Below are 13,857 nucleotides of genomic sequence, written 5' to 3' on the forward strand. Positions count from 1 at the left end.
GTGGGACAATATGCTATCTATGTGGCAGTGACACTTTCTTCGGTTTCTGTCGCTATTTCTCAACCAAATATGGGCATAATGAGACATGATGACTTGTATTCCTCTCAAAAGCTCCTTCAAATGGTGCATGACTTGAAATTCCAATATGATTTTAACTTTGTCTTTGCATGCTTAAACAAAAATGGAACCATTGTAAGGCCACAATGCACAAATGATCCACAGCGGCGCTGCCTGCCTTAGTATTGGATCGAGCTTCTCCATTCATATTCCAATAAAAAGGAAAAGTTTCTATTGTTCACTGGATTTTCTATACAGGAATTGTCTTGATTTCTATTACTTAAATACAGCGACGGAGCCAGGATTTTTTTTTTTGGGTCAAAATTTTTTCCTAATAAAATTATCTTAATATATTATGTTTAGAATAATTTTCTTCTATTTAAATATATGATATCTAAAAATATTAAATATTAAATTTAATTATAAATGTATGTCTATTCATAAATATGCGGTATAGTCATAACAAAAATTAACAAAAAAGATAACATTTGATTAAATATTTTATAACATCACGAACCATCCAATTTGCACATTATGAGAAGATGTTCTCCAATATGTCACCTATGCAATATATATATATATATATATAACCATGTAATATAAATGTAACTATTTTCAATTGAAAAAAGATAAAAGTATGTTAACATAATTTGAAATTTCAACATCTTTTCTTAGAAGTAAATTGAGCTCTACGCTATTTCATATAACTAAATTCATCTATGATTGAATCACTGCTAAATTTTTCAGCAACTTCCTTTTCTATATACACAGTTAGACAATCATTCAAGAAATTATCTTCCATATTGTTTCGGAGCTTTGTCTTGATTATTTTCATAATTGAAAATGCCTACTCTATAGTTGCAGTTGATATAGAAAGAGTAAGAACAAGTCTAATCAATCTGTCAATAAGAGGATATATCACTGATTTTCTTGTCTTCACCAAGTCTTGACATAACTCATGAATACCAGATAATTCTTGCAATTCAAGATGATTTGGATTTGGAATGTCGAGTTCAAAATGTTGAAGTTCTATTCTTAGACGTACTAGTTCTTGCTTTTAACAATTATGAATTGGGTCTTTTTATTCTAATACATCACATTGGGTCAATTTACTATGGAACATCAAATTATATGTTTAATTTTTAAAAGTTAAATAATCAGTACAATAAAAAATAAATAACTTTTTTTGAAGAACAAAATTAATTCAAAGATGACTAATTCATATATATATATATATATATATCAACTCTTATAATATAAACTAAAATTGTAAAAATTTAGGAGGGGGCCAATTTTATTTTACACACATATTTACATATTATGAATTAAAATTTTTAAAACTCATGGCCCCCCTCTGCCCCCCTTGGCTCCATCATTGCTTAAATAGAGATATACTTAAGACAGAGTTGGAGGTTGATAATCTTGTTTTATTGGTTCAACTTAGCCTGCCGTGGTTTATTTTGATGATGCTATTATTCTATATCTTAATTCAGGGATGGTCAAATGAGAATTCTCTCCTAGTTTTGGGAGCATTTCTACTCGACCTCTCTTATTCTAGGTAGGCATAAAGGTATCTTAGGTACGCGATAGATTCCCTCGTATCATATGTCACCTTTAATTAATTCGATCCAATATTATAAATACCTTTTTTGTTACGTTCTAACTTTTCGTCTACATTAGGTGGGATATGTATCTTAGCATGATCACATTAATTACAAACCCAACTTCCTTACTTCCACTAGATGTTTAAGATGTGTAAAATGACCTTTATGTTAGTAAGTGCCAAAAACTACACCATTATATAAGCCACTTCTCCCTGGTTTTCTCTTTGCCTCAATTTTCACCCCCCTAAATGTATCTCACTAACTTCAAACTTTCATACTCGCCTCTCCCTCTCAATATTTCTCCGTACTCCCTTTGTACTCTAATAAATTCCAAATTAGAATCTCTCTAATATTCCAATTAAACAGCAAAAATGATAGGGTGGGAAGATGTTTACAAGGTGATCACAGCCATGACACCACTTTGTGTAGCTTTAGCTTTAGGCTATGCCTCGGTAAAATGGTGGCACATGTTTACACCTGATCAATTTGATGCTATAAACCGCTTCAATTGCTTTTTCATCATTCCCTTCTTCAACTTTAAATTCATATCTCATATCAACCCTTACGAGCTGAATTATCCGTTCCTTGGCGCAGATTGCATTGCAAAATGTATCGTTCTTATTGTGCTTGTTTTTTGGACAAATTGTACAAGAAAAGGAAGTTGTATGTGGTCCATCACCGCATTTTCTTTGTGTAGTTTAAACAACACTCTTATTGTAGGAGTGCCACTATTAAAAGCCATGTATGGGGAGGTAGGAGAGGACCTTGTTGTTCAATCTTCTGTGATTCAATCACTGGTTTGGGTTATTTTTTTACTGTTTATGTTAGAATTTAGACGTGAATGGTCTAAAACTAAGTCTATAACTAACACCATCAATGGAGATTTGCAACTCCAGGCAATTGAATGTGGCAGTGATTTGGATCAAAACTCCACCCCAATGTCAATGAGCATCAATAAAACACCATCCATTTGGTCGATACTGAAGATTGTTTGGCTTAAACTTGCTAAGAACCCTAACTTCTATGCTTGCATAGCTGGCTTGATTTGGGCTCTTCTAGCTAGCAGGTATGATGGAGATACGCAAGGCCTGTTGAAAGTATATCGTGCTTCTTAGTATATTCCACGCTAATGTAAAATTTGATTGTGTTCCTAAGGTGGCAGTTTAAGATGCCTGAAATAATTGAAGGATCAATTTTGATCATGTCCAAGGCCGGAGCTGGTGTTTCCATGTTTAGCATGGGTAAGAACGGTTTGGAAAATTTTTGTCTAGTCCTCTTGCAAAGTCCAAGAATTGATTACATAGGAGAAACCCTTTTCATATCATGTAATTTGGGGTCAAATTTCATCCATGCAGGCCTTTTCATGGCATTACAGGAGAGAGTTATAGCTTGCGGTACTCCTTTGACTTTGTTCGGGATGGCTTTAAGGTTTATGGTCAGTCCAGTCACGATGGCTATTGGTTCTGTTGTGAGTGGTTTGCATGGTAATGTCCTGCGCATTGCTCTGATCCAGGTACTAAAAATTCTTGTCTTTTTCTATTTTTATTTGTTGGGTGAAATAATTAATGTTAAAGATCTTGAACTTTTGCATCAAACTCTAATTGTTCGTTAAATTAATTAAAATTTTCTGTTGGTTTTCAAAATTTATTACATGAAGACACCTAATGAAACTCAAACCTTTCATCTTCTTTGTCGGATACCCTATAAAGTTTTTGAAAAACAATTCTAAACTAAGAGCCCATAAATGAAAGAGAATACACTGCCCAATATCTCCATTCTAGCTTCATACGTTTAGAAGTTAAAATTTTGGTATGAGTGAAACTATCTTCACAATTTTGGAGTGTGTTTGGATTGTAAATTATTTGAGATATTTTTACTGTAGTATTTTTTTGTGATGTGATGTATGTGAGATAAAAAGGTAATTTGAAACATAAAAAGGTGTATTGAAAATTATAATGCTGATGTAAGCAAATATATTTGAGCAAATAATCTCCAGTCCAAACACATCTGTTATGCTAATCTGTTGTTCTATATTGTACTCATCACATATATTTTGAATGAGTACTACTAATAGGTTGCTCTTTATTTTATATATAATTTTTTAAAAAAAAAAATTTAAGAAGCGAGGAGAGAAGAAAGATTTAACCTAAGATTTCTAAATCCTCTATTGTGCCAATTGTAAATCCTCTATAGAGTTTATTTGACTCTTTATGGTTTTTGTATGAAGGGCATGAGTCAAATGAGTGTTATGCCTTCTGTAAATGATATATCCATATCCAAAAACTTTAAGGACTAATCGAATCGATTTTATAAAGTGAGGATTAAACTTTTGATATGAAATCATAATTTATGCATATACTGGAGGAACAAAATTCCAGGTCATGAGGAAATAATTTTTTTGGTTAACACATACAATCTTTTGATGATTTTAATTTGCAGGCAGCATTGCCACAATCCATAGCCTCATTTGTCTATGCACAAGAATATGGTTTGCACCCTGACATATTAAGCACAGCGTAAGTTTTTACATGAATTCAGTATGGTTTTTTACAACATTCTAATCCTAGTTTTTGGTACCATTGAAATTTTATTCTCCAAGATATTGAAATATTTTAGACTTAGGAAGATTCATAACTAACTGCTATTAATTATACGTTATTATTTCAGGGTTATTTTTGGCACTATAGTGTCTCTTCCTTTGCTGATAGCATATTATGCTCTACTGGAAGTTGCACGTTGATATTAATCTGATAGATGAAGGGATATCTCCCAGCAGCAGTCTTACTATAGATACATGTATTCATACTTGCATTTGGAATAGAAAATAAATCAAAATCATCTTTGAATAGCCCTAAAATTGATAACTAGCTAGCCCACCAATGATATACGAGGCTAGATGCTCTGTACTTTTAGGCATCATTTTTTTTTTTTTTTTTGCTGACGGAGTGAGTGTCCGGGTCAAGTCCTTAAAGGCGGCCCGACTAATCCCACTTCGGCCCGGCCCAGCGCCCCAACCAGACCTAGCACGTTAGATGCACGGAGGAACCGATGTTGCTGCGGAGATTCGACCCCGGGACATGAGGACCCGAGGAAGAGGCGCCAACCACCAACCCATTCACGTGGGGGCACTTTTAGGCATCATTTGATCATGCAAATTTTTACACTTTGATAAGTCTACAGATGATTCAAAGCCATGTTCTTAAACAAGTTCTTTGTTTTTCTCCCCTTTTCTGTTCTTAAACAACCTATGCAATAGATCTTCTGAAGTTATTTTCCCCACATACCGTGAGTTATGAACCTAACATTCGAAACTGCCTATTCGTATCACCACTGCATATTCTTATGGGACCTTGCTTTCTAGGTTGGGAAAGAATCAGTTTATGCCTTTAAGAATAATAAACAACGTAGAGTACTTGCAGATATTCTGCCGAAATGATATTTTAAAAGTTAAACCAGACATCAGAAAATCATGAAATATCAAAATATTTTCATGAAAAATGTCTTTCACTGAATATATTTTCTCATGGAAATCATTTTACGTCGAAACAAACAGACCCTTAATCTTTCAATTTCCTTTCATGTGTAGAAGTTCTACTTGGGAAATTCAAACTTCAAATTGGAGCAATTTGCTTTAGTTCTTCCCGTTTCCCATAGTTTCACCTAAGAAAGATGTAAGGCCTTATTAGACAGCGATAAAGAGATCAGAATTCAGAATAGCATGGGGATAAAAACTTTGGGCTCAAAAGGGGAGGGCCAGCCCATCTTTTTAGCAGCCCCTTACCTTGTAGACAGAGTCTACATTACCATCAATTTGGTCGACCTAAAGGCCCAATTCAATATAAACAAAAATGGGAGTTGAAACTTGAAAGTATTATTTTTCTTTCTTTTTGGGTATTAATTTGTTTCTCCAAGCAAGCCAAAATGCTTCTTACCCAGTTTTGTCAAGTGTTTGGATGAGAATTATTTGTCCAAAACTTATTGCTTAAATAAAAAATATATTTTTCAACACATCTTTTTATCTTCTCAATCATTTTTTATCTCATGTACATCATATCGCAAAAATTACTACTATAATTATTTCAAATAATCTCCTATCCAAACACGAGAAGGTTTCTAAGTAAATCCCTACTCCTCTTTATATACTAATAATAAGTAAAATTTCGTGCTATGCATAGATACCACAAAAATCTTAAAATAGATGAGAATTGATTTTTTAAACCGCACTCCTGTGTAGCATGTAACATTAGGTAGTCATGTTTGGCAAATTAATGTGGATGGACCAAGTCATCCATCCACACCAACTAGCAATCAAAACCAGAAACAGTGTTAGGAAATTATAATCTATACGAATGATTCGATTGTGGGGGTTGCGGGGGCATGCATTAATAATCCCCCTCCTATAGGTCAAACATTAATTAAATGCTTCACGTTACAAAAATGAAATCTAAAATTAATTAACTTCGTAGGCAAAAAAGTCTAAGACAAAATTTATTCACCGATCACTATCTCAATACAGGTTGAAAAGCCATGAAAATTGTAAAAATGACTTGCCTGCTCGACGTTATTACTTCGTTTTGTTTTTTTATAGTAAGATAAAATTTACGTGGATTCGATTCTAATCACCATCACGGATCAGAACATGTCACCGTGACTATAAATCACTTATAGAAATTTTTATAAATCGTCCACCAACACAGTTTTTACATCGTACCATTCTCGGACCATAAAGCCCGAGAGTATTTCTTATTGTAACCCATAATAATTAGACTTTGTACATAAATATTCTTCTATTGCTCAACCAAAAATCCTTTGTATAGCCTTCTTCTACTAATAGAGAGCTTCTACCCCAATGATTGATGGCCCAGCATAATGTCAGAAATCTGTCTATTCCACGGTTCTGATATAATTATTTGATTGTCTGCTTTAGTTCAATTCTACACTCGATTGTTGGCTTCTCTAATCAACTTGTTAGTTCATTTCTTTCAAGATGGGACTTAAAATTTACGAAATGTGCTGAAACCGACGGCTAAAAGTCTAAACTAGCTCATGGACCACAAACACACACATAATTTGTAGTGCTTGCTTATTCACCTATTTGACACAACCAAAAAATTCTGAAGGTTAGACCTACATAATATGTAGTTATGATTTGGTGCCTATTTGGTCTTTTGACGTTAATCTTACTCTTAATTAGCCCGACCAATGCCAAATGAGTAGTTTGGGACATTGGTCTATATTATATAAAAGCCCAAAGATTAGTGGTTTCACTGTTCAATATGCATTCAAGAAAACAACTGAAAAAGAAAAGGAAGAATTTAAGATTTAACATGAGTATACATCAGAAATCAAAAGATATCCATTTAAGAATGAAGAAATGTTGGCATATATATATAGAACTTTTGTTGTTCTTCACGTGATGCTTACAGGATTTAGGTTTCATGGGTTGAGTTCTATTCAATTCAAAGCGATTCATGTAATTCTTACTACATTTGATGAAAATTTGTACAATTTTGATGTTATTGTGAATTTCGCGCCAACTTAGTTATATGAGTTAACAAATTTAATTTTATACCTAAATTGTATGATTTTGCACTAAAAATTGTAAGACTTACAAATTAAGCAATAACAACACGCAGAATAATGGGATCAGAAAATCTCTAATAAATGTATTTTGTTGAAATGTCAACTTTTTCAGTTTTAAATAAGAAAACCGTGGCAAAGGATTTCTTGCACCAAAATCCCCCATTTCGCGAAACTAGCTACAAAGTTCAATTTCCCTAGTGCTTCTATCACCAAACTCTTGAGTGAAAATCAAGCAACTCTTGCACTAATTTCAAATAAAAGCCTCATCGTATTACTGTTTAGTGGCATGAGTAAGAATGTCAAATCAAATTTGGTTGAGAGCAAATAATTAAGTTGAAAATCTCTAATAAATGTGTTTGTTGGAAGGTCGATTTTTTAATTTTAAATACGAAAAATGTGGTAAAGAATTTTTGTACCAAAATCCCATTTCTTCGTGCACAACAAGGTTAATGGGATGAAAATAGTTCTAATCAACTTGCCGACAAATTTAATCATAGCATTGATTGAGCTTTTGTAAAGATTTGTACATATAAAAAGAGGTCCAAGGGATCATTAGTAAAACTACTCTGATCTGATACATCACACATGCTTCGTCGAAATCTATTATAGCATAGAGAAATAGATACCTCTTCACACGGAAACGGGGCAGGAGCGGTCATCACCGCTTCTAAACTGTTAATGGTCATGATTTGGTCTCAACAAATTGTGCGGTTCAAATCACAAGTTGTGCATCGATTTTCACATTGTATGTGAGATCTATAAAATTTTGTACTAAAATTACACGTTGTACAAATAAAGTTATGCCATGTGCAATCAAAATTATGCGTTGTTGAAAATGATCAAAATCGTCGGGACGGTTGCACGTGCCCCTTGTCCCTCTTCACACTTGTTTTCAAATGTACCAATTGACAATTGACCTTTCTCTTTTTCTTTCTTTCCCACATGCATGGCCAACAAGTAGTTTTCCTTCAGCTTTTCGAGGCATGAAAAGCTTCTCATGCGAGAACACGAGGCAAGATGTAGCACGCAGCAATCAGGCCTTCTGCAACTTGCTGCCAACACATCCTAGACTTTAAAGGCACAAAGAAGATCATGCTTGCATTCCATGCATGAAGTTAAAGATAAAGTAGCCTTTCAGTGCAATTCTTTTGTGGAATTCATAGGCTAACAAAATCTGTTGTCTGGACAACGTTTCACTGACTTTGAGAGCCCTGCTCCAGTTCACAATTGGTCTAACTGCAACTGATTCCGAACTATAAATTCCTTGCATGGGTCTTACGATTGAGCCAATACGACTTTCTTGTTTCTTCACAAGGCCCGATATATGCTTTCATGGATTTTTGTCTTCATTTCAACTTTCAAGAGAAAAGTGCACTGCTTTTTTCTTTTTTTTTTTAATCGGATGGTAATTATTTGACGGACAAAAAATCTGATTTGAGCATGCTGGAATGAGTATTGCAATTCTCTCTCTTTCCCTTTGCTGAAATTATCATCTGACATGCCTATATGTCTTTTTTTTTTTCGCTTTAAATACTTTATCTACAAAAGAAAATGAAATTCTGATAAGCCTCATATGTTCCTAACCTGTTGCTTGTTTTTTTATTTTTGTGATACAGTAAACCAAGTGCTATATGTGTTTCTCTCCAAGTTAGGAGTTATGTACATCTAGCTCTATATATATATATATATATATATATATATATATATATATATATAACGCTGCTGGTTAAAGGTCAGTCTCTTGAATACCAACTTTAGAGCTGATGTTGAAGAAGTCGATTCGTTTATCTATGGAAAAAATATATAAAAATATTAAATAAAACATAAACATCAAACTTTGATTTCCCAATAACTTGTAGAAGTTGACAAGCTATTGCGAGTGCATCAAATATTTGACCTTTTGTACATATGATGATGACACCTTGTGTGATACTCGTGCATGCACTAATTGAATCTTGGCACTTGATTTCCGACAAAAAACTACAACTCACTACCTGCATTGAATAGCATTCATTCAAGAAACAGATATTTGGTCACCAAACTACTCTCAAAATCTGAAAGAGATTTTGCTTAGATTCTCTCCAAGGATTTTAGGTCATATTGTCACACATCTCAATTGGTCATTCCTAGTCCCTGCATCATGGTCTCTACATCCAAATTAAGGACTCAAAACATACATGCCTTTATTCTTTAGAGGTACGTTGAAATCATAATACCTTTAATTATTTTTTTGTTAGATGTCAACATTCTATATTTACATCTACATCTGCTTTTATAATGTCGGGGGAGGGGCAGGTCCAACGAGACTATGGAGAATTCAAAAGGGATTAAACCATTTTTGAACCAGAATGACGCACTAATACACTCGTTGAATTTGAGAAGTCAGGAGATCCTGGAATTTTGATATTGGCAAGGGGATCTGATCCCCTAACCTTAGACGAACGTTCTGGTGGTTATAATACGTTTAATTAGTATGATGCAAAAAACCCTAGTAAGTGGATCCACGATTGGTATTACCAACAGAACCAACGGTTGACATTTGGGAGCATGCAGTACTAGTATACTGAAGGGGACATTTACATTTTGAATGAAAACTCTAGGGGTAAAGTTTAATACTTTCAAGTATTATAAGCGAAAAATTTGTACGTGTCAAAAAGATACAAAAGGAATTTCTAAAGTTTTGAGGGGGCAAAATCTAATTTTTGCAAGGATAGAAACAAAATGTTTTAATTTTTTAAGGGGGCATTCAAGAATTCCTAAGAGTACGAATTCTCAGCTTCGTGGAGCAAAGTAGCAAACCCAAAAAATTATGCAGAAGCAAAGAAAGGTCATTTGCTTGTATATTACTTTTACCATGCAGGTTGGCATGGATTGGTATGCTTCAAGAAACAAAAATAGTTTTCTGGAGCTATGGATTGTTCTGGATCGATCACAAGGCTAATGACGAAATCGATGACCTGAACGGGTCCAAAACTCCAGAAGGTAGAACGTCTTTATTTTACGGCAGATATATGATGTGGTCATTTTATTTGGCTCTATCTAAAAACATGATGACTATTTTCAGTGTATTTTCTAACCATTCATAGTTGATTTACCTTATACAGCACTTATTAATTTGTACGAGTAAAATTTTGTTGCAAAACTCATTGCTATCGTCAATACACCTGCAAGAGAGCGAAAAAAGAAATGGACGAAAAGTACTTTTGGTCCGTTTGGATTAGCTGTTTTTGGGATTGTTTTTCAAAAACAGCACTGTAGCATTTCGTTTTTAAATACAATTCCGTTTGAATTAGTTGTTTTTTGGGTTATTTTTCAAAAACTATATGAAAAAATTACTGTAGATGTTTTTTGGATTATTTTTAGAAGAATTTTTAAAACATATTTTTGAGTATTTTTATAATTTATAATTTTTATATTTTTATATTTATATACATTTATGCATTTATAATACATTTATAAATATTTATAAATAAATATATATAAATATATTTATAAATGTATAATTAATATAAATGTATAAATTATAATTTATAAATATATATTAATATTATGTATAAATGTATTAATATAATTAATATAAATGTATAAATGTATTAATATTATGTATAAATGTACAATTAATATTATTTATAATTTATAATTTTTATTGTTTAAATATTTAAATATATATTTATGCATTTATAATACATTTATAAATATTTATAAATAAATATATTTATATAATTATATAAAAATATATAAATGTATTATATTATATATAATACATAATATAAATATATTTAAAAATGTATAAATGTATAATTAATATAAATATATATATATTATAAATGAATATTATATAAATGTATAAATTATAATTTATAAATATATATTAATATTATGTATAAATGTATTAATATAATTAATATAAATGTATAAATGTATTAATATTATGTATAAATGTATAATTAATATTATTTATAAATTATAATTTTTATTGTTTAAATATTTATATACATTTATGCATTTATAATACATTTATAAATAAATATATTTATATAATTATATATAAATATATAAATGTATTATATTATATATAATACATAATACATAATATAAATATAATTATAAATGTAATAATTGTATAGTATTATAAATGTATATTAGATAAATGTATAAATTAATATATTATAAATATATATTAATATAATGTATAAATGTATTAATATTATGTATAAATGTATAATTAAAATTATGTATATTAATATAAATGTATAAATCTATTATAAATGTATTATATTATACATAATACATAATATAAATGTATATTATAAATATACATAAATATATATATGAATGTATATAAATGTATAATTACATAAATCTATATACATAAATGTATTATATATATTATATATAATATATAATATTTATTTAAATGTATAATTACATATTTCTATTATATATAATTTATATAATATATAATATTTATATAAATATATAAAAATATATTTTAAATACTGCAAAATATTTATAATATGTATAAATAAATATATAAATATATAATATATATAATATACATTAATATTAATATAATTTATATATAATATATGTAATTGAAATATACACTTTAATATATATTAATATATGTTGTAAAACAAAATTGCATAAATATATTTATAAATTTATATAAATATATATAAATAAATGTATTTATATAAATATATAATATTTATTTCAATTGATATAATATATATAATATTATACATTATTGAAATAAATATATTTATATTAATATAATATATCTATATATATATATTGTATACATAATTGAAATATATAAATTGAAATATACATATTAAATATGTATGTTCGGAGTTGTTTTTGATATATTGTTTGGATATGGTGTTTTTGGAGTTGTTTTTGAAATACACATTTACTGTAGCATTTGAAATGTGAAAAACAGTTTTTGTTATCCCAAACACTTCAATGGATATTGGTCTTCCTACCCCACAACTTCACCAAAAAGTGAATATGTAAGAAAAGTTCAAAGCTAAGTAAAATGAGAAACTCAAACCTATATGAAAATACAAGCTTGCTATTTTGATTTTAATTATTGGGTATACGAATTTACATGCCTTACATATAACTCCAACGAACAAGACTTGCGAAAAATCACATCCCTATTACTAGCTTAACATGATTTAAAAACAACAAAAGACTAAATATTTTAATATTTAAAAAAGTTGATCTTACATACACTGTCAGTGTATATATTATTACAATTGAATGCGTGAAATATATATGAAATTTGAATTTCAAACTTAAGTTAACATTTTTATGAGAAAACCAAGGATTTTATTAATAAGATTGGTGAAAATCGTCCAGCATAATTTGCTTGACAAAAGCCGGAGTCGAGTTCCATAGAAATTCTGAAAGGTTCTATGCAATTTTGTTTGCTTCTCTGGGAATCCAACGATAATAGCATATGAGTACATATATATATATATATATATATATATATATATATATATATATATATATATATATATATATATTAATAGGCAAATGTATGGCTTAGAATCTAGACCTCCATAACTCTCAATCCTAAATATACATGCAGTTCAAGTTTAATTGGATTCTGGATTTATGGAATAAAACTGCCCGGGCATAGATTGAGTAAGACCCCAAAAAAATCCTATACAATCCTTTGGGTTTTTAATTCTCCTATTTGTCATGGCTTAATTAGTAGTGATCATTATACTAAACTGCCTAATGGCCATCAAAAGGAGAGAATAGCACATAAACTCAGAATGCTTAGGCCTTTCATTTTCATGATTAAGGCATGCAATTAGTCATAATTCTTCTAACATGAGAAAGCACGTATCCGTATTAAACTAAAAAAGACGGCCTTAATTGCGTCCGCACCATAAGTTAACCAACCTTCATCACTATACTGTCCTTTCTCCCCGACTGAACGAACGGGGCGATGAATGTTAGAGGAAGGTTCTAGCATGCGCCGTTCGCTTCGTTTAGTAAATTACGCCGAACAAGGCCAAAAGGAAAGATTCTAAAGTGCGCCGATTGCTGACGACTGATTCCTCGCCTGTCCGTAACGGAAGAAGACGGAACGGAACTGTTGGGTCAACCGTTTTAGGGAGGGTTTGGACTGGGGATGGGTGTCCCCATCTGACGAAGTTGGGAGTAGGTTAGATGACGATGATGATAAAATAATAAATATGAAAGCGTGTATGCTTTTGTATTTTTCCTTGGGGAGTCAATGGGTTTACTTTTACTTTGATTGGAGAAATTAAACCAATTTCTAAATGCAAAGTGGGGAGAATTACTTGATTTTAATAGGTGAGAGTCGTAGTGTGGCTTTTTAACAAATTGACCATGGACTGATGTCATAATCTAATTTTGATTGATGTTAACCATTTACGCTAATTAATTTGGTGTAGTATTAAGGGGAAAAACCCAAACCCAAATATGGACATCATACAAATTGAAGATTAAAAAAAATATTATTATTCCTTGTAAGGACTCAAATCTTATTAGGCTTTCTTTCTTGTCCTTCGTTTTTTTAGGTATAATAATTTCGATATAACACTACATGTAAACTACCAAAACTTCA

The 13,857-nt window shown here is 30.8% G+C and overlaps 1 protein-coding gene across 1 annotated transcript; it reads left to right on the plus strand.

Moving 5' to 3' along the window:
- Positions 1 to 1,921: 1,921 nt before the first annotated feature.
- LOC113712046 (auxin efflux carrier component 5-like) lies at positions 1,922 to 4,927 on the plus strand. The gene is made up of 5 exons (XM_027235321.2): positions 1,922 to 2,727; positions 2,817 to 2,902; positions 3,017 to 3,174; positions 4,101 to 4,177; positions 4,329 to 4,927. The coding sequence occupies exons 1-5, from the start codon at positions 2,033 to 2,035 to the stop codon at positions 4,399 to 4,401; spliced, it is 1,089 nt and encodes a 362-aa protein (XP_027091122.1). The 5' UTR covers positions 1,922 to 2,032; the 3' UTR covers positions 4,402 to 4,927.
- Positions 4,928 to 13,857: the final 8,930 nt, after the last annotated feature.

This window comes from Coffea arabica, chromosome 10e, assembly GCF_036785885.1.
Source record: "Coffea arabica cultivar ET-39 chromosome 10e, Coffea Arabica ET-39 HiFi, whole genome shotgun sequence".
Lineage (NCBI taxonomy): Eukaryota > Viridiplantae > Streptophyta > Magnoliopsida > Gentianales > Rubiaceae > Coffea > Coffea arabica.

Bases quoted from the DNA above. Each gene is read 5' to 3' on its own strand.
- LOC113712046 (XM_027235321.2), top strand. From the start codon at position 2,033: ATGATAGGGTGGGAAGATGTTTACAAGGTGATCACAGCCATGACACCA. The intron at 2,728-2,816 runs GTATGATGGAGA...TGTGTTCCTAAG, and splicing joins TGGGCTCTTCTAGCTAGCAG to GTGGCAGTTTAAGATGCCTG. The intron at 2,903-3,016 runs GTAAGAACGGTT...TCATCCATGCAG, and splicing joins TGTTTCCATGTTTAGCATGG to GCCTTTTCATGGCATTACAG.